Below are 15,289 nucleotides of genomic sequence, written 5' to 3' on the forward strand. Positions count from 1 at the left end.
ACTAAGAGGCTCAATGTCTTGAAGTTGAAAGATGAACCAGAACTTGCGGTGACGCTACCCAGACGCTTCTACGCGAGATTAGCTCACGTAAAAGCTCCCCTTCCCGGGCGACTTCCATTCATGGATCAGCAGTGCTAGGACTGACAGCCTGTCCTTTCAATGGCTCGCACATCAATGGTCTCACTATTCTGCACTCCCCCGCCCTCAAAACTGGACCTGAACCAGCCCTGACTCCGGCTGAACCCGCCACTGCCCCGCTCCCTAAACACCCCCACCCGCCGGAAGGGAGACACCTGCTCGCAGAAACCTGGACTGCACCCATCATTCCCAGTGAGGTGCTGTACCTGAGAGCAGGGTTTCACGGGCTAGTCCCACTAAAGGCCTCAACCCGTAGCTGACAAACCCCAAGTCAACAAAAGGCCCATGGATCGGATTTTTGTCTCTTTCCAGGAATACAGTCTTTAAAACAGTTGCTTTGTACCCAAAACAAGCTTCAGTGCTATGTATTCATTTCAATATCCTCCTAAACCCCAGCTATTCATTTTAATCCACTGTAGGGCAGTGCCTCTCAAACTCAGTCATGGGGGACCCCTGTGTCTTTGAGTACAAAGTGATAGTTCTAGTGGCTCACAAACTAGGGGCCTATTGATTCACTTCCATCTTTAATTCGATAAGTAAATTATTTTTACCTCTATGGAATGGTTTTCCATATAGCACAATAAGCACAATGAAAATATGGGACTTTTCCTCACAATATTTTAGTGTTTTTAATTAAATTAAAAGTTTCTCAACACAATTGCTGCTTACACAAATAGCACTATACTGTCCACTGCAACAACTCAAAGCTCATATTTCCATCCAGTATACCTGTGCATACTGAACTGCAGTCAGGCAGAGGGTCCAGACTTGGGCAGGTAACCGTGAAACTCACCCAGGGGGGCAGGCGCAGCCCGGAATGCAGGGCTCGTGAGCAGAGCAGGTGAGGTTGAGCAGGTGCGTCTCGCAAGTCTGTTCACACGCCAGGCCCCTCAGTACAGGTGCATCAGTGAGGTCATCACATTCCAGGTAGCGCTGACCAGGTGGGCACATCTTATCTGGAGGAACAAGTTTCTGGTGTTGGGCTTATGCTTAGGACATCCAGCTCCATACTCTGACATGGGGCATGCCCCATCAATGCATCATTTGGTGGATGCCATTACCTATATTAATATTGAATAGAAATAACCAAATGGATGCAATTTTTAAGATCACATGCCACTCCGTGATGAAATATACTAAAGGCTGACTGCAGTCAATTACAAACTCAAATCAATGTAACAGACAACAATAATAAAAGCAAGATAAATGAAGTACCATAGAGTATAATACATGAAACTTACCAATAATGGAACTTTGAGATACTATTCTACCATCTTGGCAAACCCTGTGTTGAAGAAAACGGTGTAAGTATTGCTGGGTGGGATGAGTAAGCATTGGCTATGTGGCTGATCTAAGTAGAACGAACAGGGGGATCTTACTGTACACCTGCTGAGCTCATGATCACGTCTCCAGGGTAGTACTCAGCACCAAGGTAGCTGCATGGACATTGGCTCCTGGAGAAAGTACACACAGAACACCAACTCACACACACACACACAGAATACGAACTCACTCACACACAGAATACAAACTCACTCACACACAGAACACCAACTCACTCACACACACAGAATACGAACTCACACACACACAGAACACCAACTCACTCACACACATTACATTACATTACATTATTGGCATTTGGCAGACGCTCTTATCCAGAGCGACGTACAACAAAGTGCATACCCATAACCAGGGATAAGTGTGCTGAAAGATCCTAGAGGGAAGTACAATTTCAATTGCACACACCATTGCAGAACACCAACTCACTCACACACAGAACACCAACTCACTCACACATAACACACCAACTCACTCACACACAACACACCAACTCACTCACACACAGAACACCAACTCACACACAGAGAACACCAACTCACACAAAGAAAACCAACTCACACAGAGAGCACCAGCTCACACAAGCAAAACATAAACTTATACATTGGGAATACCAACTCTCGCACAGGGAACACCTTTGTGCACCCTTGGACCACCAAAGCCTGCTCACGCACAAAAAACCAGCTCACACACAGAGAGCATCGGTTCACATACAGAGAACACCAGAGGAAACACCAATATCACACACTAAGCCTGTTGCATTTTACTAGCTTAAAAATACTTCTCCAATTTCCAAATTCTAGCACACTGTTGTGTTTATATTTAATATCAGAATCAATTCATTCTGCATAAGAACATATGGAAGAGACATAAAATACATTACTTGGGAGTAAAACAGTGTCATGCTTTGCTTCATTTGTGTGTTTTATGATTGTGCTTTCTTTCCACCTAGAATGACACGACTGAAAAAAATGAGTGGCAGCACTAAAGAACACTTTAGCCAAAGTTAAATGTCCCGGTAACATATAGGCCATTGTAACACACCCAGCTTCTGTACAACAAATTCTTTCTCACTGGTTATCAGATATCAGTGTCGTCCACAGCTTCCAGGGGAATGAATGGCTGTTTTCACAGAGAATTCCTTGATGTAACTCTAGCACATGTTAAGTAAAGCGCAGAGCTACTGTACGATGCAAAAAAACCCAGGACATTTAAAGAGAAATAAAACAACTTTGGGGGCAAATGAATCTCTCAGTGAGTTCACAGGAGATTATTCAGCATGTTTGTGTGCCAGTGTTTTACGGGAATTTTATGGTTGAACAATTTAGTTCAAAATTTCCAGCCGAAACTGATCTGTTTGAACATAAATTCACCACACAACACAGTTCTAAAACAGTTTTTAAAATCCAATAAATTGAAAATAATAATAATGTTGCATAAAAATACCTACAAAAGAAATGTCATAAGATCAACGTGCACAGTTAAAGTGGTTTACCTGTGCACACAGGTATGTGTCTGTGGCTACAGTGGAAGGTGCTAGTTATGCACACAGGTGTGTGTGCAGCTACTGTAGGTGGTAGTTTACCTGGGCACGCAGGTGTGTGTGAGGGGCTGCTGTAGGTGGTAGTTTACCTGAGCACAGGGGTGTGTGTGCGGCTGTTGTAGGTGGTAGTTTACCTGGGCACGCAGGTGTGTGTGCGGCTGTTTTAGGTGGTAGTTTACCTGGGCACGCAGGTGTGTGTGCGGCTGTTGGTAGGTGGTAGTTTACCTGGGCACGCAGGTGTGTGTGCGGCTGTTGTAGAAGGTTCCAGAGGGGCAGATGCAGCCCTCCTCACACTCCCCGTCGCAGTGCTGTGGGGAGGACAGGGCAGAGCAGCGCCCCTGGCAGAACGACACACAGGTGCCATACTCCATTGTCACAGGACACAGGGGAGCTGGAGGAAAGGAGGGGAATCTCTTTATCACACCCAGGAATTCCCACAGCTATATAAAGTACACCTGCCTTTGTTTGTGTGAAGGGAACAGGGCAACAGACAGCCTACTGATTGAGCACAAGTTACAGAGCATGATGACCTGAAAATGGAATTCGCGACACTGGCAGCGGACAAGCTAGCTAGGTAGCTTGTGAAATATTTTCGCTAGCTACAGTAAACAAAACAAATTACCGGTGCATTAAACAAACTGTCAGCATCTGCTACCAAGCGACGGTCAGCAGGGAGGGTCGCGGCCACACTCACCGCACTCGGAGACGCGGGCCCTGAACTCCACGATGACGCCGTGCTTGCGGCACTGCCGGGCGTAGTGAGCCAGGGCCGAGCACAGGCAGGGCTGGCCGCACTTGCAGGTGTCGCCCCGGCACTGGCGGTAGAAGGGCCCCGGGCTCAGGTACTCGTGGCAGGGAGCAAATAGGTCCTGGTTTAGGATATCACACATTTCAGACGCGTAGGGGGCTGGCAAGACCGAGAGAGAGAGAGAGAGAGAGAGAGAGGGAGAGAGAAAGAGAAAAGGGGGGAGGTTATCTTGTTACACATCGGTATACAGTAAGCTGCTATCTGCCGATCACAGCTGATGCAAGCACAGGAAATGGTCAGTCAGCTGCTGGCTGTGGTATGACACATGGCCTAGCAAGCAGTGCCTGTTGCAGTGGAAAGGGTTTGTGTGCATGCTGGTACCTTTCCTCACAGGATACAGAACCGTGAGATCCACCCGGCACTGTTATTTCACTGCACACAGCATTCAGCATGGAGCCGTAAACACTCTCAGTTTGTTTGTTTGCACACCCTTCCTGGATTGAATGCAGCGTACTGAAGAGTGGCTTAAAAAACCAAACTGGAGCGCGAAGCAGAGGCAGACTGCAGCGGAACCTCCCAACAACAGACGCTCTCTTGTTCTGCCTGGCCTTATTCTGGCAGCGCTGCGGGGCGCAGGGGGAGCTCCTGTGAGTCTGCCTCTAATGGGACGGGACGGGGCGGGCCGGGACCCTGCAGCGATGGCGGGGGCACGGTCTCACCTGCCTGCTGGTGTGTGTCGCACGGGTCGAGCTGCGGCAGGCTGGGGCTGGGGACGCAGGCCGAGGAGAGCCTCCAGGAGTTCCCAAACAGTTGCGGCGTGCTCTCTATCATCCCTGAGGGGGAGCTGGGACACAGGTGGGCAAGGGGCATTTAAGCACTGATCGCTGAAATGAGTAGCGAAGATTAAAAACTGAGACTCGCAGTTTTGAACAATTTGTGACTGAAACCAGGCCCCAGACTGTTGGCAACCAACATCATCGCTAGGAGCAAAATGTACACGCCATACCAATAAAAATGTACAGTCAAAGAAACCCCCATCTGTTGAGTAAATCTCAGATTGAAATCTCATCAAGATAAGCTTACTTCTAAGAGCAATGCAGTCAGTGCAGTGTGTGTTCTGTACTACAAAGCCCAGGCTTCTGCAGTGGAAGGTGGGGGTTTGGTATTTTAGAGCAGCTGGAGTTGTCTTTCACTGCCATTCGATGCGGTTTGAAAGTGAGTGGCAGAGCACAGTGCCAGGGAGAAAGGGAGGAAGAGAGAGAGAAAGAGAGAGAGAGTGGGAGGAAGAGAGAGGGGAATGGAGAGGGAGAGAAGGAGATAGAGGGATAGAGAGGGAGAGAGAGGAATGGAGAGGGAGAGGTAGACAGAGAGAGAGAGAGAGGGAGAGAGAACCTATTTAAAGTTGGGGAAGTTCAGGCAGAGAGGACAGGGAGACGAAGCTCACAGGAAGTCGTCCTGAATGTTTCCATTGAACGTGCCGCACAATCCCACAGTGTCATCCTTCCACAAAGGGTCCACCTGCAGGTAGAGGCGAAACTCCCGCCTGTTGTACTGCAGACGCAGGCCTTGAGCCACGGCCCTCACCTGCAGGAACATGGAGGACAGCTCCTGGATGTGAAACATCTCTAGGGACAGACAGAGATGCGAGTTAGTGTGGCAGGGTCCAGAGTCACACTGCTCACACCCCCCCGAAAACCTCCCCAGAACTACACTAAACATTGACTGTTACACATACAGTATGTCAATGTTTTTCTTGTAGGCCAAGGCATATCCACAAGCTCCTCACAGACTTCCAAACCCTCAAGCAAAACGTGTTCATATTTACACAAGAACTTGAGCCCAAAATGAAGCATGGGAATAACATTTGCTACCAGGGGAAGGTGATTAAGTTTTGTGAGGAGAGATAATGCACCATTTCTTGTGGCCTCTTTTGTTCCATTCTCTCCCTCCACAGAGAGAACCGTCACCCTACACCCACGAGCCATTACTCGGGCACGGATGAACACGGGGCAAGGGAATACAATGTATTAAATATGAGGTTACCATCTGAATATGGCGGAGAGATTCTGTACTGGCTGGATATGAAGACCTCGCCACTGTGACTCATTGTGATCTCCGTCCTTGGATCCTCGTCAAGAATCAGGCTAACTGATTGGATGCAAGCCCCGTCCAGGTTCTGTAGGCCAGACACAGGGCGGTTCAACTGAGAACTGAGAAAGGATGTTTATAGAAAACCGAGACAGGGCGATTTGATTGAGAATTGAGACAAGGTGTCCATACAGATAATTAAGATTGGATTTTTGGAACAGAGACAGAAAGTAAGACAGCTTTTTTTGGGAAAATTGGGGAGCAGTGGTGTTTACCTTGCATTGAGTGCAGAGATAGGGCCATTGGTACAACTGCAGCCATGACACTGTATGCTTTCTGACATAAACCATGAATCAATTGGCCTCATGCAAGAACCACACGTATGAACAGATCTGTTTTTGAGCAAAATCTTTCACCAATGATCTCGTATTTACAATTCTTTCTTAAGTAGGAACAAAATCTAGGCCTCAAATGTTTTCAGAAAACATATTTTAGTGGACTGTTTAGGACGAATAAGAGAAAGTCTATCAATTGTCTGTCATATTGTTATATTTGCCAAAACCAATGAACCACAGTCTACCCAATCAGGGAGCAACTACTCGTTAGACTAAATGCCTTGTTCTTGTTAATCTCATTGGCTGTCAATCCGACTGAACCCACCTATAGTACCGTATATACTTCATTATGACGGACATCTTCCTTTAGGACATTTTTCTACTAGGAGCCCATTGTCCTTCAAAGTTTTCTGAAAAGCTACTCCAAGCCTGAAAAGCCTAGATAGCTGTAATATAAATCAAAGCCAATATATTTACTCACTATTTTGTCATTTCAGTTCTCAAAGTGAGAGACAAACGCATGGTGAATTGATATGAACCTTTGTGAGAAACCACAGTAAGTCCAATTTCAATCTTTCTCCAGGATGAGTTCTTGTAAGCTGGAGAAATCTAACCTGACAGTGAATTATCTCGGCCATATGAATTGTTTCTTTCATAAGCGGCAGGTGTGCTCATGCGGACTGCAGGCTCTTTCAGCGGCTGGTTTACAGGATGTTGACTTATCCAGCACCGCTCTCTTCATCCGCCAACTACAAAGACATTCAGTCTGTCACTCCAGACCCAGATAAGGTAATCCAAGGCAATTGCTTGTCTAGAATGTGTGTGACATTTTATACAGGGCCCACTTCGCTGCATGCTGAGTTTTCATATCAGCAGCCCTGGAGCACTGGGAAATTGGTGTCTTTGTCAAAGAGAAGATCCCAGTCTTTTGTAGCTTTTTCAGGTTTTATCTGTATCGGTGCTCGAAGGTTTCATCATGACACAAACATTTCAGAGGCCGCCTTTATCCACTCCGGGCCATCAGGTTTACAGTCAAAATGTCTGAATGCAAAGCCCTTTCCATGCCATTACACCCACTGCAAAGCTACAAAACACTTCTTGTAAACACGTAATTATCTTTGTGGACAATAATTATCCAGTGCCATATTACAAGGGAAGACTGAACATAAAGCAATGGTTTGAAACTTGACATTTAAAAGGAGATATGGGCCAGCATTTATCAAGCATTTTGTATTTGTATTTGTGGATTTAAATAGTAATATGCTTATTCAGGTTATGCCTCAAGATTTAAAAGCAAATCTGAAATGTATGAATGCAACATGAATTAATTGCAAAAAACTAGTATTATTTCACTTACCGGTCCACAGGGAGAATTTTGCACGGTGATGGTGAACCTCCCTGAATTGCGGCTTTTTGCCAGGACGTACTGACACGTGGCTGGGAAGGTGTATATGCGCCCATCGAAGGTCTGGAAATGAATATCTCCAGTGACAGAACACTCTCCTGGAGGACAGAAGAGAATGCAGCAATGAGTTTATCTGAATCCTATGATGAATCAAACCAAAAGATGTCGTTTTAAAAGAGATTTTACCTGGACAGCTGTGCTCTGTGCAGTTCCAAACACCACCCAAACATGTGCTGAAAGAGGAAGAAATCACAAAGATTTCAGCTGTGGATTTGGGGATGAGGCTGTCGCCTTTAAAATGTGGTGGATTAACACTGATACCTGAGATGAGAAAGAATGTAAGTGGAAGCCATATGCCAGGTATGTTACGGTAGCAAGGACAGATATTTAAAGGCCACAGTGACTAGCTGTAAAACGTATGTATGTTTTCGGTAAAAGTTTATGAATGGTGACTGGGTGAACTGTTACCAGTTGTTGCACTCCTCCTGAACCATCTGTCCAGAGGGGTAAACCATGCCATGGTATTCACAGGGACAGTCTGAGGCTTTCACACAACTCCCATCCTCATAGATCAGATCTGCAATAGAGGAACCATCACAACATCAGGGATGGAATATTAGGGTTAAAGGCTCAAAGGTTATAGGATATGGTTAAGGTTACATTTGGGATATTGGTTGGGGGTAAGGAGACAGGCTTAGGGGTTTAGGCTTATGGTTGGAGTCAGAGTTTGGGGTTTTGGGCTCATAGTAAGGGATTATAGGTCACCAGTTGAGGAAGAGGATAGGGATAGGGCAAGAGTTTATGGTTTGCAAATTAGGGGATTATTGTAATGGATTTGGAGTCATGAGTAGGTTTTAAGAGGTTTCAAGGTTAGAAGTAGGTTTATTGCCAGGTGTTAGGGACAAAGATAAGCAATTTAATTTACTGTAAGAGGTTTGGGCTTATGGTTAAAGTTAGGGCATGGGGATTGGGGTCATATTGTAGGTATGAGGGTTTCCCAGCTGTCCCTCTCTAACCATCAGGGCAGTAGCAGCCATCCAGACACTGCAGCTTGCTGTCGATGCACATTCTGTCCACATTACAGGAAACAGGACAGCATGTGATGCACTCCCTGTACACCAGGTCAGCAGGGCAGTCTATCGCTGCAGGGAGAGATACGCTGCATTATAAGTCTAGTACTGCGTTAGAGCATAAGGTGTGTATGAGTGGTGCTATGGTACAGGCAAGTCTGTATTGTATATGTGTAGTATGCTGTTAAATGTGGGTTTGTACTGTACCCATAGACTGTCCCACACTTTGGTACGTGTGTAGTGCTATTTTAAAGGTGGTTGTGTATAGTACCACACTGTGGTTTGAGTGAAATAACATGTTAAAGGTGGGTCTGTGCTATACCACACCATGGTATATGGCAAGTACTCTGTTAAAAGTGAGGGTGTACTGTACCACACTGCGGTATGTGTTCCCTCCAGTCGTCAAGTGAACGTTCCGCATGCGCACATGCTCTGGCATACTCTGACAACATCCGGCACACCACTTCACCATTTGGACCTGATCTGAGAGGGACAAACAGCGAGTAAACTACATTTAAAAATCTCCATGGTGTCCTGTGCAGTAGTGCCTAAATCCAGGAATGGCCTGCAAGAAGCAAGTCTGTGCTTGCATGACAATAATACAGTGTCGAGAAGTTATTCAGTCATTTTTCATATGATTTAATTATTACATGATTTAATAACATCAGTTAATCAATAATTTATAATTCTTCATAATTCTTATTAGTACTACTGACCTGATTCAGAATCTTGCATCTATACATTCAGATACAGTCTTATGGACCATGCAGGACACATACACCAATGATCCAAAACATTATGACCGCCTGCCTAATATTCTGCTGGTGCCACCAAAGCAGCTCTGACCAGCAAAGTCATAGACTCTACAAGCTCTCTGAAGGTGCCCTGTGGTATCTGGCACCAAGGCATGAGCAGCAGATCGTTTAAGTCCTGTAAGTTACGCGGTGGAGTGTCAGTGGATCAGGCTTGTTCCAGCACATCCCATAGGTGCTTGATTGGTTTGAGATCTAGGGAATGTGGAGGCCAGGGAAACACCTCGAACTCTTTGAACTCTTCGTCAAGTTCTTCAAGCCATTCCAGAACAATTTGGAGGCCACTGCTATTCGGGGAATACTGTTGCATGAAGGGGCGTACCTGGTCTGCCACAATGTTTAGGCAAGTGGCATGAGTCAAGTTGACTTCCATATGAATGCCTAGACCCAGGGTTTCTCACAGAACATTGCCCAGAGTATCACATTCCCTCCTCCGGCTTGTTTTCTTCCCAGTCCATCCTGGTCTATCTCTTCCCCAGGTAAATGGCAAACACGTACAGTCATCTTGCCATAACAATTTTGCATTTGTCAAAGTCACGCATTTCTCCCGCATCCAACACGTTGACTATGAGAACCAACCATTTGCTTACCATCTAATGCATCCGAGACCTTGACATTACATTCCATTAATGGTATTTGGCAGACGCTCTTATCCAGAGCGACGTACAACAAAATGCACATGCCATGCACTATTGTTACAAGATAATCAATGTTAACCGGTTCATCTGTGAGTGGTCATAATGTTTTACCTCATCCATGTATATTTTGGTTATAGGCACACTTATTGGTGGTTAATTTTCATGGGGAAATGACAAATTTTATGGGATACAGAACACAGGGCCTTGAGGTTAAAGTGCATAATTGCTTACAGGCAGAGGTCATTGGAGCAGCTGGCCATGTAGGAGAATGGGCTGACGAACTCATGACAGGCTTTAAAGGGTTCATCCAGCAGCATTGCACACACCTCTCTCACTTTCTGAAACAATCAAAAGCACGTCAAACATTGTCATTTAGCTCCCAGCTAGCTCAGTAGGCAAAGCCTACTCAGATACAGGTGTTGAAGACAAGCCCTCATGTGTTTAACAGTGTAATAATGCTATGGGGAGTGTCCCCGCTAACAAATGGATAAAGTCATCCCAGCCAAGTGAGCCCTTTAACCTAGAGACTCTTAGTTAGTCTGGGCAATTTATTCGCAGAATTAAGATGCAAATTCCCCCCCAGTCAGCACCAGCTATCTTGTAGTGCTGTGTGGTTATATACATAGTGCTATGTGGATGCAGTGTGGAAAGTGTTCCCTGGATTATGGGAATACTTTTTCTCCGTGCAGGTAAGTGATGACTTGAGAGTACAGTATAAATATGGATTCCAAATGTGGGAAAATAAAAAGCATAAACTACGTGCCTTAAAAATAATTAAAGCATAGCATGCAATTATAGTATACACATTTTTGAAAGAACAAAAAGGTGAAGCAGTACCAGCATGGTGTGGGAGTCCTGTCCAGAGCAGGGAGAGGGGTACAGGGATGGAACTGCAGGGCACGAGACCTGCAGGGGTTCCATCTCTGCCCAGCTGTTCCCAAACATGGCCAGGTCCTGAGTGTACAGTCCTGAGGAGCATGACACCACATTACCATGCGGTCCGCATGATGTCAGCCATGTTACATACATTAAACTGTAGCACATGGCATTACAGTATGACACACAACACTTTACATTCATTGCATACATACATGTTCCTGGTACTAAACCAATGTTCCAGCAGCACATGCATTTTATGACATAGATACATGCCCTAAAACCTACATAACGTAGTCAAAATCAAGGCAAAACACCTGTCTTAACCCATCATGACCACAAATTACAGCTCACATGTCATGAGACTCTTATGATGTATAAAGCTAATTTCACAAAACAGATTATAGATTAAAAATAACTGCTGAATACATTATTACAGTGTTATAACATCAGCCATAAATAAGCTGTAATACACTGTCATTACTGGTCATGGTGTTATGACATGCTTATTACACTCTTACAGCATATCATTTCAAGTAAAGCATTATAAGTTACATTACATTACATTACATTATTGGCATTTGGCAGACGCTCTTATCCAGAGCGACGTACAACAAAGTGCATACCCATAACCAGGGATAAGTTTGCTGAAAGACCCTAGAGGGAAGTACAATTTCAACTGCTACCTGTACAACAAAGATAAGGACGAGGGCCTTTTTTTTTTTTTTTTTTTTTTTTTTTTGAGAACAAAGAAACAAACGAACAGAGCAAAAGTTACCAAAGTTAACTACGTTGTGTCATAGTCCTACCGTAGCTGGTCCTGAGGTCATCCCGGATGTCGGCGTTGAAGTTGCCACACAGGCCGCACGTGCGGCCCACGTATTCGGGGCTCATCTTGATGTAGACTGAGGAAGTGTGGCCATCCCACGCCAGCGTGAAGCCGTGCTGCTGGGTCACCAGCACATACTGTGCTATCCTCTCCATCTCCACGTCGTGGATATTGTGGGGCAGCTGAAGGCTGGACATACAGGGAGGCATGTCATCTTAGGTCTACCCTGCTGGGCTCTGGACCGACAGAGATGTCTGCAGAGAACCGCACTGCTGCACACTGAACACACTGCCGCTAGGTTAAACCACGTGTGCAGAAAGTAAACATGTGAACCTCATTAGCTTGTGCTGCCAACATTTGAGAATGACTAACCGTAGACCATGTTGGGGACGTGAAGAAGGCTGTCCATATGTAGCATTGCACATAGTAGCAAAACCAGGGTCCACACAAGCAAGAGCTGATAGCTCAGAACATATACATGCATTGGACAGCTGTGGGGAAGAAACTGTGCTTGTTAAAAGAGAGAAAGGATTTACCTTTGACCTTTAAAGGTAATGTTGCTCTTCTGTAACCGGACCTCTCCCTCCCACGGCAGGAAGAGGCTGACGGAGCGCGCGCAGAAATACGGTGCAGAGGTGCAGTCTGGGTCGTTATGCACCTGCACAGCCAGAGAAACCAAAGATACCATCACCGCTGCCGGCCGGCACACTTATCCTCTCTGAACCGCTATCTCCAGCCACGTATACGGTTCCCAAACCCTGCCCTGCAAGAATTAAACACTGTCCTCTTTTATTATCTCTACTCAACAAACAACACTATGAATTGTTTGCTAAAGCGTTTCCTCTCCTTTCTTATTGCAAAGGAAACAGCCCTGTCGGTGGATAGCAAAAAGTAAATTCTGTTTCTTGACATGGGAACACCATGCCATGCAGGTAATTGCATCATTAAACTGTAATTTAGTGACATGAATTGACTCTAATAAAGAGATCACTTTCCTTGGACTGAGTAGAAATTTTCCTTGGGCACTGTGCAGCCACTATTAAAGGAGCTGCCCAAGAGCGGGACTTGAGAAACAAGATTCTACGGTGTTGAAATCATCTAAATTACATAAATTACATTTCGGGACACAATTATGCACTAACCACAAAAATAGCATACACATGCATTCCCCATTCAGGATCGATTAATCAGTTCAGCTACTAAAATAAAATGAAATTAATATTGAATACATCAAAATCTTCCAGTGGCATGTGTTTGAATTTAATGCCATTTGATGTTTTAACTCACACCCCCCAACTCAAATCTGACTGGAAGAGTGCGGGTTTACCTCTTCACCACATACCACTTGTTTAGATATTCAACCTCCATCATTACCTTTATGGTCCAAAGCCCACCCCAGTAAGTGTGCGTGATTGACGGGCAGGTTTACCTGTATGACGACGCTGGACTGGGAGGAGTCATCGCAGTCTCGCACCAGAGTATAACTGCACTTTCCTGGGAAGTGGTAGTACAGGCCATCGAAGGTCTCGTAGTTATACTGTCCCCATGTCCGACACGTCATCTCCCTCTCGAATCCTGTGTTTGTAACTAAAATACAAATGTAAGGGACTTTAAAGGTACAATAGGTGAGATTTTTGTGTTAAACGATTGCTACAAGACCATAGTAAATCGTCCTAACATTGAAAAGGGCTCACTGACATGTTGACTCACCCTATACCTGTGTTTATAGTCCTTAAATTCAGGTTTCAAAATAAACAGTTGACGGGGGAGGTATAAACAGTGTTGCGGTTTGAAGGTGTTTGTTGCTGCTATTCCTCTCTTGGCAGTTAGAAGTCCGAAATTAACTATTGTACCTTTAAAGTTTCAGAAATTCAACAGGGAACATGCTTTTGTTGTTTCCTCTTGAAACTATGCATCCCCTGGACTTTACACCTCTGCACTGCATTTTAAAATTAATTCAGAACAGGTTTGATTTCGTATCTTAACTAACGGCTCTAAGGTACAGAGCTTAGGAAAGGCAGAGTAATGTTTGTAACCTGTTTGGCATCGACTTCCTGTTGCTTGATATAAACTGCAGTTGCAGGAATCTGGGTGCACACAGTGACCTCCATTTAGACAAGGAAATGTGCAGGGACCTGAAAGAAAAATTTAAGGTGTATTAAGAATACAGCAGGAACTACAGTGGACAGTATATTATAGGACATTAAGATTGCCCACGGATCATTTCTGTCATCCAAGGGTTCTTATAAAATGATGACCTGATTTAATCTAACCACAAAGATGTCCAATTGATCATTTAGCCACTTGGCAGATCAGCCAAATTAACTGACAAAAGTGCATGTAAAGAGAGCTAAAGACATCTAAACTTACATAAACTTTTTATATAGATTGATATACTTAGTATATATAATAGTGCAGTCTATAAGTATTTGGACAATAGTGCAAGTTCTGTTCCTTTGGCTCTCCACACCGGCACAATGGATTAGAAATTAATTAGTGATATGCGGTTAAAGTGCAAACTGCCAACTTTCCTTTGAAGGTATTTACAGCCATATCCGGTGGACCTGGGAATTACAGCCATTCTTAAACAAAGTTCCCCCATTTTAGAACACCAAAATGGTGTTTGCATTTGGAGTCCGATACTGTAATCTCTCAACAAAAGGAGCAAGTGTCAATGCCAGTAAAGCAGGCCATCATTAGGCTGAAAAATCAGAACTAATCAGGCAGACGACAAAAGTGTGTAAATATCAACTGTTTTATACATTGTTAGGAAGAAAGAACCTGGTAGACCATGGAAGACCACTGTAGAGGATAACTGAAGAATACATCCGTTTATGAAGAAAAACCCATTTTCAGCTGTCAAACAGATCAAGAACACTCCAGGACGTAACCATAGATGTGTCTCATCACCATAAAGAGACCAGCATAACCTCAGAGGGTTCTAAGCAAGCTGCAAAACCCTAGTAAGCCTCAAGAACAGAACATCCAGGTAAAAACTGTACTTCTGGAACAAACTGTTATGGACAGATGATATAAGTATTAACAAGAGGTATGTAAACAGGAAAGCATGGAGAAAGAAAGGAACTGCTTGTGAACTGTCTCACTTGCCTTCTTTGAGAATGTGACTGCTGACAGCAGCAGTATGAGTTCTGAAGTGTATAGAAACATATTATCTGTTAACATATGCCTCAAAACTCATTGGACAGTACTTCATCTTGCAGCAGGACAATGAAGCCAAACACACCGCTAAAGCCACCAATTTTCTCAGGGCCAAAAACCTGGAATGTTCTTGCCAAGTCAATCACCCAACCTGAATTCAACTGAACATGTTTATCACTTGCTGAAGTCAAGACTGATGGCGAAAAGCCCCTAAAACAAACAAACAAACAAATGGAATATATCTGCAGCACAAGCTTGGTAACATTTTACTAAGGAAGATACCCAGCATCTGGTTATCAGACTTCAG

The 15,289-nt window shown here is 44.6% G+C and overlaps 1 protein-coding gene across 1 annotated transcript in view; it reads right to left on the minus strand.

The window, feature by feature from the left end:
* otog (otogelin) overlaps positions 1–15,289 on the minus strand; it is a 54,980-nt gene that overhangs the window by 36,110 nt on the left and 3,581 nt on the right. The window contains exons 2-20 of the mRNA XM_061245241.1: positions 13,860–13,958; positions 13,253–13,410; positions 12,360–12,481; positions 11,804–12,012; positions 10,956–11,086; positions 10,350–10,456; positions 9,042–9,151; positions 8,615–8,740; positions 8,067–8,175; positions 7,785–7,831; positions 7,551–7,696; positions 5,814–5,946; positions 5,215–5,395; positions 4,490–4,614; positions 3,717–3,929; positions 3,248–3,413; positions 1,518–1,592; positions 1,380–1,423; positions 932–1,094 (exon numbers count right to left, since the gene is read on the minus strand). Coding sequence (XP_061101225.1) covers positions 932–1,094; positions 1,380–1,423; positions 1,518–1,592; positions 3,248–3,413; positions 3,717–3,929; positions 4,490–4,614; positions 5,215–5,395; positions 5,814–5,946; positions 7,551–7,696; positions 7,785–7,831; positions 8,067–8,175; positions 8,615–8,740; positions 9,042–9,151; positions 10,350–10,456; positions 10,956–11,086; positions 11,804–12,012; positions 12,360–12,481; positions 13,253–13,410; positions 13,860–13,958 — 2,464 coding nt within the window. The remainder of the gene's footprint in view (positions 1–931; positions 1,095–1,379; positions 1,424–1,517; positions 1,593–3,247; positions 3,414–3,716; positions 3,930–4,489; positions 4,615–5,214; positions 5,396–5,813; positions 5,947–7,550; positions 7,697–7,784; positions 7,832–8,066; positions 8,176–8,614; positions 8,741–9,041; positions 9,152–10,349; positions 10,457–10,955; positions 11,087–11,803; positions 12,013–12,359; positions 12,482–13,252; positions 13,411–13,859; positions 13,959–15,289) is intronic.

This window comes from Conger conger, chromosome 6 (assembly GCF_963514075.1).
Source record: "Conger conger chromosome 6, fConCon1.1, whole genome shotgun sequence".
NCBI lineage: Eukaryota > Metazoa > Chordata > Actinopteri > Anguilliformes > Congridae > Conger > Conger conger.